The sequence below is a fragment of the Centruroides sculpturatus genome, unplaced genomic scaffold (genome assembly GCF_000671375.1).
Source record: "Centruroides sculpturatus isolate CEXI.00-Female unplaced genomic scaffold, Cexi_2.0 scaffold167, whole genome shotgun sequence".
Classification (NCBI taxonomy): domain Eukaryota; kingdom Metazoa; phylum Arthropoda; class Arachnida; order Scorpiones; family Buthidae; genus Centruroides; species Centruroides sculpturatus.
Window position 1 is genome coordinate 689,070 of NW_019384372.1, and position 13,838 is coordinate 702,907.

Here is a 13,838-nt window from a genome sequence, read left to right on the forward strand (position 1 = left end):
ATTAGACTATTAATTTTTCACATATAAGGAAATTTATTTAACATTGCTTATGAATGATTTTATTTATATTTTTTAAGAAAAAAATCTGTTGTTTCTCACAAACTTAATCACAATTGCTACATATTTTGGAAAAGTATTCATTGGCTACAGAATGGCCCAATAGTCGGTTAACCTTAATGAAGACCGCATTGTTCGCCTTACTCAAATGTTTTATTGCTTACAAACTGCAAAAATTGTTTTAAATAAAACATTTGCTCGACAGACAAATTGTAATGCTTTGAAACCGTTTCTCCAGTTTCTTAGCTGTTCAAGGCAAAATAGGGTCAACTGACTTTTGGGCCACCTTGATGGGCAATTTATGAATCCTAAAATATTGAATAAACTTAAAAATAAAGATTTTTGTTAATTAATGGATGTAAATATTTAGATTTAATTCTAAATTTGTTTGAAAAAGAAAATTCTTCTGTTAATTAGAATTACAGATAAAGTTAATTCTGGTATTGTTAAAATTCTTGAATATTTAAGTAGCAATTAGTGTCAAAGTAGGTTTATTTATACATTTAAAATGGGCCTATTGTATTAGTTAGTGCATAAATTCTACTTGCTATGTATAGGAATAATTGAATGTATCCTATACGCATAATGTACATAAAGCATCACTCCATTTATAGAACTAGTAATAAAAATTATCGATTTAAATATAAACGTTGCTAGGCATGTGAATACAATGTGCACACTGTATGTAAGTAATTAGCATGTTTTCATATAGTAAATAATATATTTCTAATTATTAATCCTGTAAATAGTGTCGCATATAAGAATAAGTAAAAACAAAGAAGTTATGTTGCACATAACTTTTTGTTAGCATGTTTATATACNGTGTGTGCAATAGATTTTTGGAAACTTTTGTACTTTTATAAGACAATAAATATTGCTGTTTTTTAATAAATTTCCTCGCTTATTTAGTTTTATAACCCGTCTGCCAATGATCGTAAAGATCCTTCCTACTGGATGCACCAGAAGTAGGTCACTCAATGTGCCACCTACTCTGACCTAATTCAGCCAATCGACCAGGACTCTTCCCGGGTCTGAACGGCAAATTTCACTTTCTAAGAGCCATAAATCAAGACCTATCAAGTTCTATTAAACGAGAAAGAGCAGCACAGCCTGCGATGAAGGCTCCAAATCATCGGTTTAAATAATGAAGAGACGTTGGTAGAGAGAAACTTAGTTCTCGGCTATAAGTTAAACCTTTTTTTAAAAGCCCCGCATTTAAATTAGGACATTGTAGTGTACGAAAAGAGAAGAGCGTGGTGTGCACCTATACAGAAATCTATATAACAGAGTGACCAATGCGGCATCACGTAAAACAGTTTATTTTCTAGGCTTATAAGTGCGTAAACTAATCCCTGCATTTTGACGATAACAGAGAGAAGATTATTTATCATTTATTTAAATTATAAATAGTGTCGAGGTTGGAAATTCTTTTAAAAGCCAAGAGAGAGAGCACGCGTTAGACCATAATTTACACCTATTTATTACACTCAATGTAATTTAGCGTAACTAAAAATAAACAAATTTCATTAATGACCGAAAATTAATCTTATAATAAGCTTAGTGTGAAAATTGCCTCTCGAGTAAAGGAGAGAGGAAAAAAAGAAAAAAGGGAAAAAAGGAGAGCTTTCTCGTTAGGTAAAACGTCTTTACATTCTTACTACTTATCCTAAAATTGTTTCTGATCTTTAAATTAAACAAGAAACAAATTAGGATGGGTTCAACTGAGTCAACACACGCAGTTGTTTGAGTAGAGCCGAGAGTTATCTGTCTGCTCTTCAAAATACAAACAAACCATTCATATAACTTTAGAGACTTACATAAATTTCGATGGTAAATATACACATCATACAAGACTGCTCGATCTGTGGTATCTTTTTTTCTTCCTCTCTCACTCTTTCTCCTCCTCCTCTTCCTCCTCTCCTCTTAAATAAACCGCATAGGGATTTTTCTAAGAGCTTTTAGTATTATATAAAAAGCCACATCAAATTTTTCGATTCGGTAAAGTGGCCGAATAATATTTAAATAGTATTACATAAAAAAAAGAGTCTCTTCTTCACGTGTGAGAAAAAAAAATGGCGTTTAGGTTAAATAAGTTCTCATTCTCCTTCTTCACGTTTCTCATCAGATATAGAACGATTTACAACTTTCACTTGGAGTGGAATAAGGAATTGGAGCAGATAAAATTGATCGAAGTATCGCTACTTTAGACTGTAAAAAAGAAAGGAATAATGGTTAAAAATATCACGTTTGCTTACTAAACGTATCTTTAAGATAGGGCTTGAAAAATGGTCTAGAATAAATCTGTAAAGAGAGCACAATATCAACTTGGCTTAGTCGAGAATTTAAAATAAATATAAGTAAAAAAATTAAGCCTCTTTTTTGATGTTTTTAAGCATCTCCAACAAAGATTTGTTATTATAATTGAACCCTTCCTTTTATTATTTTCCTAAAATAAAAAAAAGAAGAGGAAGAGGAGGAAAATCAGTGTTATCAGCTTAGAAGAAAATAGATTGATTTTCATTATATTTGTTGAATTCGCTATAGCAGATGGTATTAAAAGAAAGCTATGATACTTAAAAATATTTATCCTTTGGATTTTTTCCTCTTTCGTAAGATTAAATGATTTTCCAAAAAGGAAAATGTTTAATTGCTTTCAGAATTTATATCCAATAAAATCGCTTTGGGAAGTAAAATTATTCTACCAAAGAAATACAATTTTTTAAAATATTTTTTAATGATTGAAATATAGAAAATTGGTTTAAGGTCCGATGCTTGACGAATCTTCTCGGATTTTTTCGTTTTTTAAAAACCATTTTTATAATCGATTTTAATAATTGAATGCGAAATTCAATCAAATTAAAGATTCTATTGGGATAAAAATGCTTCTTTTTCTTTATTTTTCTGTTGATTTAACAAAGATTATACGTAGGAGCGATGTTAAATAGAAAACAAATTATGTAAATTTAATAAAATAGAAAAGAATTTTAATTAATTAATTAAAAATTACGACAATAATTAAAGATGCATTCGTTCTGATTAAATAGTTACGTCAAATTGACGTCATTATCACGCTTCGTCATAAGAAAACTAGAGAAGAATGACGTCAAATTGACGTAAGTATTTAGACAAAACAAATTCACTTCAAATTGGAAAAATATTACAATAGAATTGAGCAATTTCGATGTTTCGATTCACTTAAACGAGCTTCGCTAATTTAAATCGATCATAAAATAACAATTTGACACTAAACTATAAATATGCAAATTTATAATTATCATTAAATTGAAAAATTCATGATAATTATGTAAAAATATTAATATAGAATTAAATTCTACATGTTATTGTCATAGATTATAACAGATAACATTAATTCGAGTCACTGATGCAGAAATTAATCATTAAATCTGATGCAAGCTCTTTTATATGCTTCTAAATATATATGAAATATAAAAAATTAATTAAAAATTATAAGAAATTTTAATTCATTCATTCTGTACGGCGATATAAACCTTACAAATTTGTATTTAAATCATAGTTAAATCAAGGATGAGGATTTTTCTAAAACGTAATAAATCAGACATGAATTAACAAATTATATAATTTTTACATATATTAAACAATTAAAAATTAATGTTATCTTATTGTTATTCATAGCAACAATCGATATTTTTGTAGCCATTTTAATTACACTTCTACTAATTACCATTTATCAACATACAAATTTATCACATTTTAATACATTTAAAATATTAAAATTTGTATATTTAAGCTTAGATTATGTAGATAAGTAATGAAATCAATGGTTGATAAATGATAATTGATAGAAGTACAACAATTGGCTACTGAAATATCGATCTGTTGTCTAAGAAAATATTACTTTTCAATAGTTTTATGCGTACAAAAATGATATACTTTGTTAATTTCTATCTTTAATTTGATCTGTGTACAGTACTATCTTTGATTTAACTATTTCGATTAACATATTTGGAATTTTTTTCCCTCCCGCATCACATAGGAGAACTCCTCTCGCCTGATAGATGTAGAAACGCAATAGTCGCTCTTACAATTAACTTAAAAGTTTCGTTTGAAGGTTACTTACACTAATTTAATTACAGCACAAAACTAAACTACCTACTCAGCTTTTCCCTCGATACCGTACTATAATCTAACTTAAAGGAACACAAATTTCGGTAAAGATTAAATTACTCTTGAAGAAGAAGAAGACGAAGAAAAAATAAAGAAAGAAAGAAAAGGGTGCAAATACTCACAACAGATTTTCCAATTTCTTCTCGAGTCAGAAAAGGCATGTTTATTTTCTCAAGATATTCTAAGTACTTCTGAAGGCGTGAGTATGTGTAAGGATAAGAAAATGCAAATTGGTAAACATCGTCTTCTCTATCGAATGCAAAAGCGAAAGATAAGACATAGTTGTTCCTGTGATAGGGACATTTGTAGTAGTAGACATGCTTTTCTGGTATTTTATACCTGAAAATAAGTAAAAAGAAACGTAGAAAAAGATAAAGAAAATCAAATCGGAAACTTAATTTTAAACATTTATCATTTAGAATATTTATTTTTACGCGTTGTTCCTTGTTTTTCTACATATTATCTTCCGATTAAAACGGCTTATACACGTATTTTTCGTCTTTAAACTATTAAAATTAATTCTGCTAATCAAAGTGCATGAAATAGATATATTTTTTTTACGTTATGCATCTCTACCAATCAGAGTAATCGAATTGGATTTCTCTGTATCATTTTCTACCAATCAAAGTAGTAGAAATGCGTAATCTAAAAATATGTGTTTTAATTTATTTGATTGGTAGAAAATGATACAGAAATCTGTTTCGAGTATCCTAATTGAAACACGAATGAATTTCTACCAATCAGGATACTCAAAACAGATCATCACATATCTATCTACCAATCAGAATAATTTAAACGGATTCCTAACAATAAACACACTCATTTTTCACATCACGTACTAATCAGATTAATCGAAACATAATTAATATAAAAATATGATTTTTTTCAAATAACCAAAACATGAATGCGTGCACATTTTTCCACCAATTAAAACAACCGAGAGAAAAATATATTCCCGTGTAAATTTTTATATAAATCAGAATCAATGGAGCGACGACAAGCGAATTATTTTCTAAATAAAAAAGAGAAGTCGCGACTTTTTATATAATAAATAACATTAAGAAGGAGCATTAAATATATTTAAGGAATAAATTTTAATAATTTTTATGACGAGAGAGACTACATTAAAATCTTTAATGAAAATGCACCATTCGTAAATTATAATATTCCTTAATGTTAATAATCTGCTTAGGCATTTGTCATTTGTAGCAGCTAGTATAAATTCATATACGATCCATGCGAATTAATATTGATATTATCATTGTATAAATGATCTTATTAATGAGTCAGATATAATTACATTCGAATGAAGTATATGCATGAAAGAATTCAGCAAAAGCTTTCAACATTACAAGATTTTAATCATGTTAGTCTCCATCTTCCTCTTCTTTTTCCCCTTTCGCTCCCCCCGTCCTCCATTTTGATTGATTGATGTTTATAATCTTTGGAGGGAGGAAAGCGGAGGGAAAATATATAATAATAAATTCTGCAACTAGGCGAAATTTTAGATATTCCGAGATATTATTCGGAAGTTATTCGATATTTTCTTCAAAGTTTTGTATTACGTATATGTGATCGGATTTCGTTATACGCGATAGTTATTTTTATGGACGAACATCTTTTATAATAGGAGTTGATTTTGTGATGTTTAATGTAAAAAACGTTAGATATTATTATTAAAAATTATGTTTTTTTTTTCTATGTATAAAGTATAATTTTTACCTTTCTAGAGGATTAAATCATTTACGGTTACATAGGTTGTATACTTCGTTAATAGTTATAAAGTAGCTAATCTATGTAAACGTAGATGATTTAATCCTCTAGAAAGGTAGAAATTATACTTTATATATAGAAAAATCAATATTTAATAATAATATCCAATATTTGTACTTTAAACATTATAAAGTAAGTAAATAAATTACTATAAATCTTAAAGAATCTATACTTCGTTATTAGTTATAAAGTAACTATCGTTTATAGTAATTTATTACTTACTTTATAATATTTAAAGTACAAATATTGGATATTATTATTAAATATTGATTTTTCTATATATAAAGTATAATTTTTACCTTCTGAAGTATTAGATACTTTTGATGTCGAAGTATTAAATCTCTAGAACAGATTATAAAGTCTTTTGGATTTATAAGATTATAAAGAAAACTTCTACATGAAATCCTCTAAAATTATTATTTTCTTTTTATATATAAAGTATAATTTATCCTATTTTTAGAGTATTAAATCACTAGAATGAATTATAAGTTCTGAAGGATTTATAGGAGACTCCTACATACTAGAAACATATTTTATGACGTTTAAAGTAAAGAAAAATGAATATTATTATTAAAATTGTTGCTTTTTCATATATAATTTATAATTTATCTCCTTGTAGAGTATTAAATCTCCAGAACGGATTACGAATTCTATAAAATTAGTGAAGAGAATGTTTAAGATGTGTTACATGTTTGGCGACAAGAATATTAAACTAAAAGACGTGTTTAGCTAAATTAATATTCGAAAAGTGGAAATTTGTCGGGGGAACTTTATAAAAATTAATTTATAATAAGTTTTTTTGATACTTATTTAATTAATAAATAAGAGACTAAGAGTTGTTAGTCGCTTCCGAACAAGAGAATTTTATGTAAATTCTAATATATAGGCTATAAATTAGGCTATATACATACATATAAACAAGATAAATAAAGATTATACATGTACGAATAAGATGTACTTTATACGAATAAATTTAAATTAGTTGCATCAGTAACAGGCCAGAGAAAGGCGTAATTATAGTAAATTTCCTCTAAAGATTTTTTAAAATATATAAATTAAAAAAAAATTTTATGAATGTTTTATTAATTTTAAAATTTAAAATTACAGCTTAAAAGTTATAAAAATTAAACGTAATTAATAAAAAAAAGAGCATTAAGAAAATAGAGAAAAGAACGGAGCTTACAAATATTTAAAAAAAAATGCTTAGTTCATTAATAAGATAGAAATTTTCACGAGAATAGCCAATAATCTCGATATCAATAATAAGCAATATGGAAGAGGAAAAAAAGGTAGATAACAAGCAAATGTATAACGAGAACATAGAAGTAATGAGATCAGAAAAATCGACTAGAGAAATCCGTGATATCTTTTGTTACCAATTTGTTCAAATTATTATCGGAAGACGGGAATAAAAAATAAGTATAAGGAAGAAGAAGAAGAAGAAGAGGGGGGAGGAGGAGGAGAAGGAGGAGAGAGATGAGGGGGATGAAAAGCCGGTATATGTTAGTTAAAGAGAATCACATCACCGTTCTCGTCTTTCACCTATCTAAACGGAATCCGACACCATCTTTGATGCACGATTTTACACAAGTCACGTCTGGAGACATTCGACCGTCTCCTCTAAATCACCAAACTGTTAGTTTGCCGCCAACCTTGCTGACTTTGGGCTTAGAGTTAAGCCCGATGTTGGGGCGATCGGTGTCGGTGGTGGCACACAGCATCAGAAAACGAAGTTTGCCGACTTTGGTGTCAAAGTTTTGCAGCGGGCTGATGTTTTTTCGTCAGTGCGTGACGTGTGATTCACCATGGTCACGTCCATCGCACGTCCAAACCTCCCTAGCGGGCGAAGACTAACAAATAGAAAAGAACTTTTTCTCTGACTTGAAGAAGAAGAAGAAGGGGGGAGGAACTTCTTCCAACTCTTGGCATAGTGATGCTTACACACACACAGAATTAGTTACAGTCTCATTCGTATCCACTCGAAATTTCTCGTTAATGTATAAGGATTTTTTCATTCTATCGAATTTTCCACGCTATCGAATTAAGAAATAAATAGAGTTTTCGTGTATTACGGTACTTATCAACGCAGATTCATGCACCAATGAACGATTTTACGCATGGAAACGTGCAAACACACATTATCACGTTGTAGAATTTAGTCGTTAATCCCCATTAATCAGTAAAATAATCGCATTTAATCCCTTTAGAGGTTATTAGGTACAAGTGCAGATTTAACTGTACAAACTTCTCATTATGTATTATGTAGCGGTTTTCCAATAATTAAAAATATCTCCCAGATTAAATTGAATAAATATTCATTAATTGAAGGAGAGGAAGAAGAAGGGGAAAAAGATGAAAAGAGAGGGGGAAAAACTTTCCCGCATTTATTTACGAGACTTATACTTTATTATAGAATGAATCGAGTAAAATATTAATATAATAAAAATCTATTCTACGTTATGGAACCATTTTTTTGATTATGGGTTTGCTCTCCTATTTGATTAATGGTCGGAGCATCCAACCATGACGGTTCTTCGCCTCCTTTTTTTCCATAGAAACGGATTTAACATAAACGATACGTGATGAATCGCGAACTACACCAATTAATTTAACTACACAATAAAAAACACAGTTTATAATATATAATATTTTATATTTATAACTATTATTTATCTTTATAAAGCGCCGTTACAACTCGTTAAGGCGAGCAACGCTTTAACGAGTCACTGTCGTTAAATGTGGGCAAGTTTTTAATATGATCGAATCTTTACTTCTTCACTCGACTTGTGATAAAAACAGCATGCTTACTCTTGTTTAAAATTTATTTTAAACATTAAATAAATAATGAATAATGTGTTCAGCAACGGTAATAAAAAATTGTTTCCTTTTTTTTACATTTTGCCTCCCCTCTCTTATACGTTTCGAACATAAAAATAATAAAAAATAAAATAAAATAAAGAAAGTTAAGTTAGGTCGTGACAATCCATCAACTCTTCAGTGCAAGAGAAAATCAAAATGACAGGAAACTGCTGGCAAATCTACCTTCATATTTCATACACGTTCATGTTTTCTCGAATGAAATATGGATTTCTAAGAGAATTTTTTAAACCATTTTTCCTCTTTTCTGATCTATTATCAAAAATATTTTAAATGATCTAATTTAAAAATCATTTATTCCCGTTAGAATTTAATACCACAGACAAAAACAATTCGATCGGAATTAATTCGCTCTTTATACAAATATGCGGTGATTATACGAAAGTTTTATTAATTATGACTTGTTAAATGGAATTATAAGGCATATTTTCAATAGTATGATAGTTTAATCCCTAGAATAACTTAACTGTAGTCGTTAAAATGCTTTACTGAATGCATTAGAGAGATTGGAAAATTTTTATATTATGTTTTCTATCAATTAAGTTAAACCGTTAATATTTATACTTTAAATATTTATTATTATTATTATTACTATAACAGAATTTTTCTATCTAGTTTATTTATTAAGTTAGGATCATCAGAGGATCACCTTGCAGAATTGGGAGAAAAATTATCCATTCCATCATCAACTAGATCCTTTAAAGTTGAATATCTTGAGAAAATTATATGTAAAAACTTAACTAATCGATAAAATGTGTGCGTTTTTTATATATTTTCTTAATTAAATTGTATTTTTATTTTATTACTTTAGCATAATTTAGTTATCTAAGATGTAATTTTGTTTAATTTGAGAGCAATATTTAATTATCATTATATTTATATATAAGCACGAAGGATATTAGAATTCATATCTTTAGTTTCGGAATTATTATAGAAATTACTATATAAACTTTTATGAATTAATTAAATTCAATTTTTTTAAATTTGTATAATACAAATTATAAAGTTGAATTTATTGAATAATAAATGGCGTGGAAGGACGAAGGCATTGTAGAAGTATTGTGGAGAAAATCGAATTTAATTTACGCTTGAACAAAATGATTTCTAATTTCTTCTGAGGACAATCACAGATGTGACAAGTGAGAGACAAATGCTCATCGTTTTATATATCTTTAAGCTATAAGAAAGCAAGGTTATTCGATAGCATCGTGTTACCATTGCTCTGGAAATCATTTTACTTTTCTTATCCCATTCCACAAACCCGTATCCCTGGTCGCAGAAAGAGAGTCGATATTTCTCTTTTTTTTCCTTAAATCCTCCTGTCAGGTTTAAGTTTGTTGTATCGAGAAGTGTCGATTAAGAAACTTTCTAAGTCATCATTTTTAAGAAGGAAACTTTAAAATTTTTTTCTTACTTTTTATTGTTTCCCTTCACTCCCGTTTCTTACAATTTATATAAAAAGAAAATGAATTATCCATAAAAAATAAAGTAATATCGATTATTAAAAAATATATTTTTCAACAATAATGTAGAAACTATTTAATGCAGTAATTTGTAAGCTAGTGCTTTTCTAATTTAAACTCTCATCTCTCCATTTTGATGCATTACTTTTCAGAATATTTGTTTTTCTCTAGCATCTTTAATAATTTATAAGTGTGTTCCATTTAAAAATTTTCTATTATACGTTTAGTTGAATATTTAAACAAACATTTTCCATTTTTTATTTTTCTTAAGCGCTCTTCTTTTTCTCTTGCCAGATGAATAGGATTAAATTTAGAAAAAAAAAATTTTTATTTAATTAAAACAAAATTACTTTTCGATATTTAAATATATAAATTCTAACATAAATATCATTACGTAGTAAGTTATTTTCTGATAAAACAGTTAGCTAGATTGGATTAACGATTGAATATTTACGAGCTCGTCTTTAAAGGTGGCTTCACCGCATAGCGCATCAGTCTTAGGAGAAGCCGACTTGTTAAACAAGTCATAAATTCTTTAAAACAGGTATAATTGCCCGTTATAAAAATCTTCTTCTAATCTTTTTATAACGATAATTAAACTAATTTTATGATAATTGTTCCAATTTCTGTCCAAATCCGAGATTATATCGGTTAAATGAGAGATGCTCCAAATGTCATGTGACAACTCAAGCTCTAATATAAACAGACAATAAACAGTCAGGCTGTTCTCAGTCAATCGTTATGCTATTGTCCTATGGGATTTTCTGCTTCGGCAGAATTTGTCCTATTTTCTTGGCGTATTGGCCTTATAATCGCACCATAAGTCACCTCAATAAATATGTTAGGAAACATCTGATTGGCGAAACGTATCCCATTCAATAGCGTAAAAATAAATAATTCCGATATATAATTGATCAAAACTATTCTAAAAAGTTTCAAAACATGCAGAAAAATTAATTAATCCTTATAAATTTATGCTTAAAATACAGTTTACATCGATTCTCTTTAGATTTGAATTTAAGATAAATGCGATAAATATTTATTTCACGATAAAATACAACCAATTTCTTAATTCTCCGAAGAAAAATCTGTTGAAAAGATGATAGAAAAGAGATATTTTATAAATATTCATCACGAGATATTTATAGCAAAAAATAAAAAAATTGGCGAAAATTTGTTGCTGGTTCCTCATCATCATTCTCTTTACAGACACGATTTTAAACTGAAAATTTAACAAGATCAAAATAAGCTCTAAACTTAACTTACTTTCAGTAATATCACATTTATACGTTAATAACCGTCAAAGCTGTCCTAAATTAAATTTCAGTTTGTAACGTAATTTAAATGTGTTTGGTTCCTCGTCCAGCAAGCATCTATTCAGTCTCCCAAGACTCAAAGTATAACGATACGCTCTTAACTTACTTTTATTATAACATAAACATTAATATTTGAGTACCGAACTGTACTGAAAATTAAATTTGAGTTAGAAATGTAATTTAAACAGGGATCGCATAGGGCTCAACATCACTTCCGGCACGTAATAATTGAAAAGCATATCATTCCTATTAATATTTATATGCAAATACATCTTAACAACGCAACTATAGACGTTAAATTATTAAAAAAATTTAATTTTCATCCCAATTTTTTTAACGTAGCCTTAAAACATATTTTAGAATGTATGCTCGTAAGTTAAGGTTTAATTTTATAAATTAGAATAATAATTAAACAAATTTTCTTGTAGGGTATGCTCGAGTGTAATTTTGAGGTTCGTGGGTTAAATTTATGCCACGCTTTTAGAATAAATTTAAAATCAAGAATGGTTGAAGAACTTATTTTAACAGGTTCGAAGAATTGATTTCCAACTTTTAGACAGTTTATAAGACGAAATTCTGCTTGACAACTTAGAGAAATCAAATACTTTGATAATGTTGAGTATCAAATTATTTCCTTGTAGTTACTTTTGACTTTAATCAATTTTGATCTTAAATTTGTTCTATGAACTTGAAGGAAGTTTAATATGATCCTAACTCTATGTAGTTCATGAGGATTAAATCCTCATGAACTACATTAAGGGAGTAATAACTATATTGTTACCCCTTTTAAAATTTTACAGCAATTTATGCAAAGATCCTAGTTTTAACGATAAAATTTAATCCTCCAAAACCTCTTGAAATTAGGATCATTTTACTATTAAAACTAGGATCGTTGCATAAACTGCTGTAAAATTTTAAAAGGGGAGTAACAATTATAAAAGATTAAATTGAATGAAATTTCTATCCCGTGTATATACCAATTTCAGGAAGCACATTTATCTATACTAAGCTCACATCTAGGCTCATCATACTCCTAATGCAAGCTCATTTATCTCCTAGCAGTTATATATAGGCTTAGAAGTTCATCAGATTCGTAAGGGCACGTACTGTAGATGAGCCAAAGAGCAAAACGTTAAACTCATTTATTTAGAAATATAATATATTACTATAATACCTAAACAGAATGAAAAATAATCCAGTCACGAGATAAAATATCCGCCTAAACTTTGATAGATCGTCGTCGATGATGTTCGTGACTCTTCGTAGATAAAAAAAGAAACAAAGAACGGGGGCAAAAAAATTTCGTGCAATCGAGAGAAAAATTACAATTAGTCTCTTAGTCACAGAATGGTTTTCTTTACGCTAAAACGTGCTCGGATATAGTTATGTGAGGCTATTTGACGATTAATAGGGGTTAAATAAGGCATTATTATGTATGATTCATATTCGCTGTTAGCTGATTAAACATATCACTTATTATGTGCAGCATCTTTACTCGTCGAAAGTTCACAAACCTAATTTATTAAAAGAATTACCAATTATAAAAGATCCTCTCCGCCATTCGCTTTGAATACTGATTCGCACGAAATTAAACAATAACTTCTGAAAGGTTATTCTATCAAAGACTTTCCATTCAATCGAATTATTTATCCACTATCTAAATAACCCTTTACCTATAATAATAATAATAAAATTCTACTTTTATAACGCTACTTAACCTCAAATTAAAAATAAAATTGCGTGACTAATACAATTTATAAACTAGTCAAACTCGAAATTATGTAAATTTAAATTGTTTATACATATTTTAAAGATTGTAACGTCAGTTTTTATCGTTAATTTATCTTGAATCCAATATTAAAAAGTCTGTGTTGTACGTGAGGAGGATGCTGAAAAATAACATATATAAGAATTATAGTGAAATTTTTATCCGTAGAAATTGTATAGAATATAAAATTGGTGGGTTTTACAATATTTTGACGTGTAAATTTAGATTGAAATGTTAACAATTCCCAATCCTACGAGCTATCATGAGGGACAAAGTAGGAGATTATACGAAAAAATGTAAAAATTAAAGCTATTTTAGCTAAAAATATAGGGAAAAAACCTATAAAATAATTCATATATTTATTTTTAATACATTAATTCAAAAATATAGTGTTTAAAACAAATTATTCTGTAGAATATTATGCAATAATAATGCTAA

The 13,838-nt window shown here is 28.3% G+C and overlaps 1 protein-coding gene across 1 annotated transcript in view; it reads right to left on the reverse strand.

Moving 5' to 3' along the window:
- LOC111615192 (cytosolic carboxypeptidase 6-like) overlaps positions 1–13,838 on the reverse strand; it is a 141,348-nt gene that overhangs the window by 14,123 nt on the left and 113,387 nt on the right. Inside the window, exon 5 of the mRNA XM_023356604.1 lies at positions 4,326–4,542. Within this exon, the coding sequence (XP_023212372.1) occupies positions 4,326–4,542 (217 nt within the window). The remainder of the gene's footprint in view (positions 1–4,325; positions 4,543–13,838) is intronic.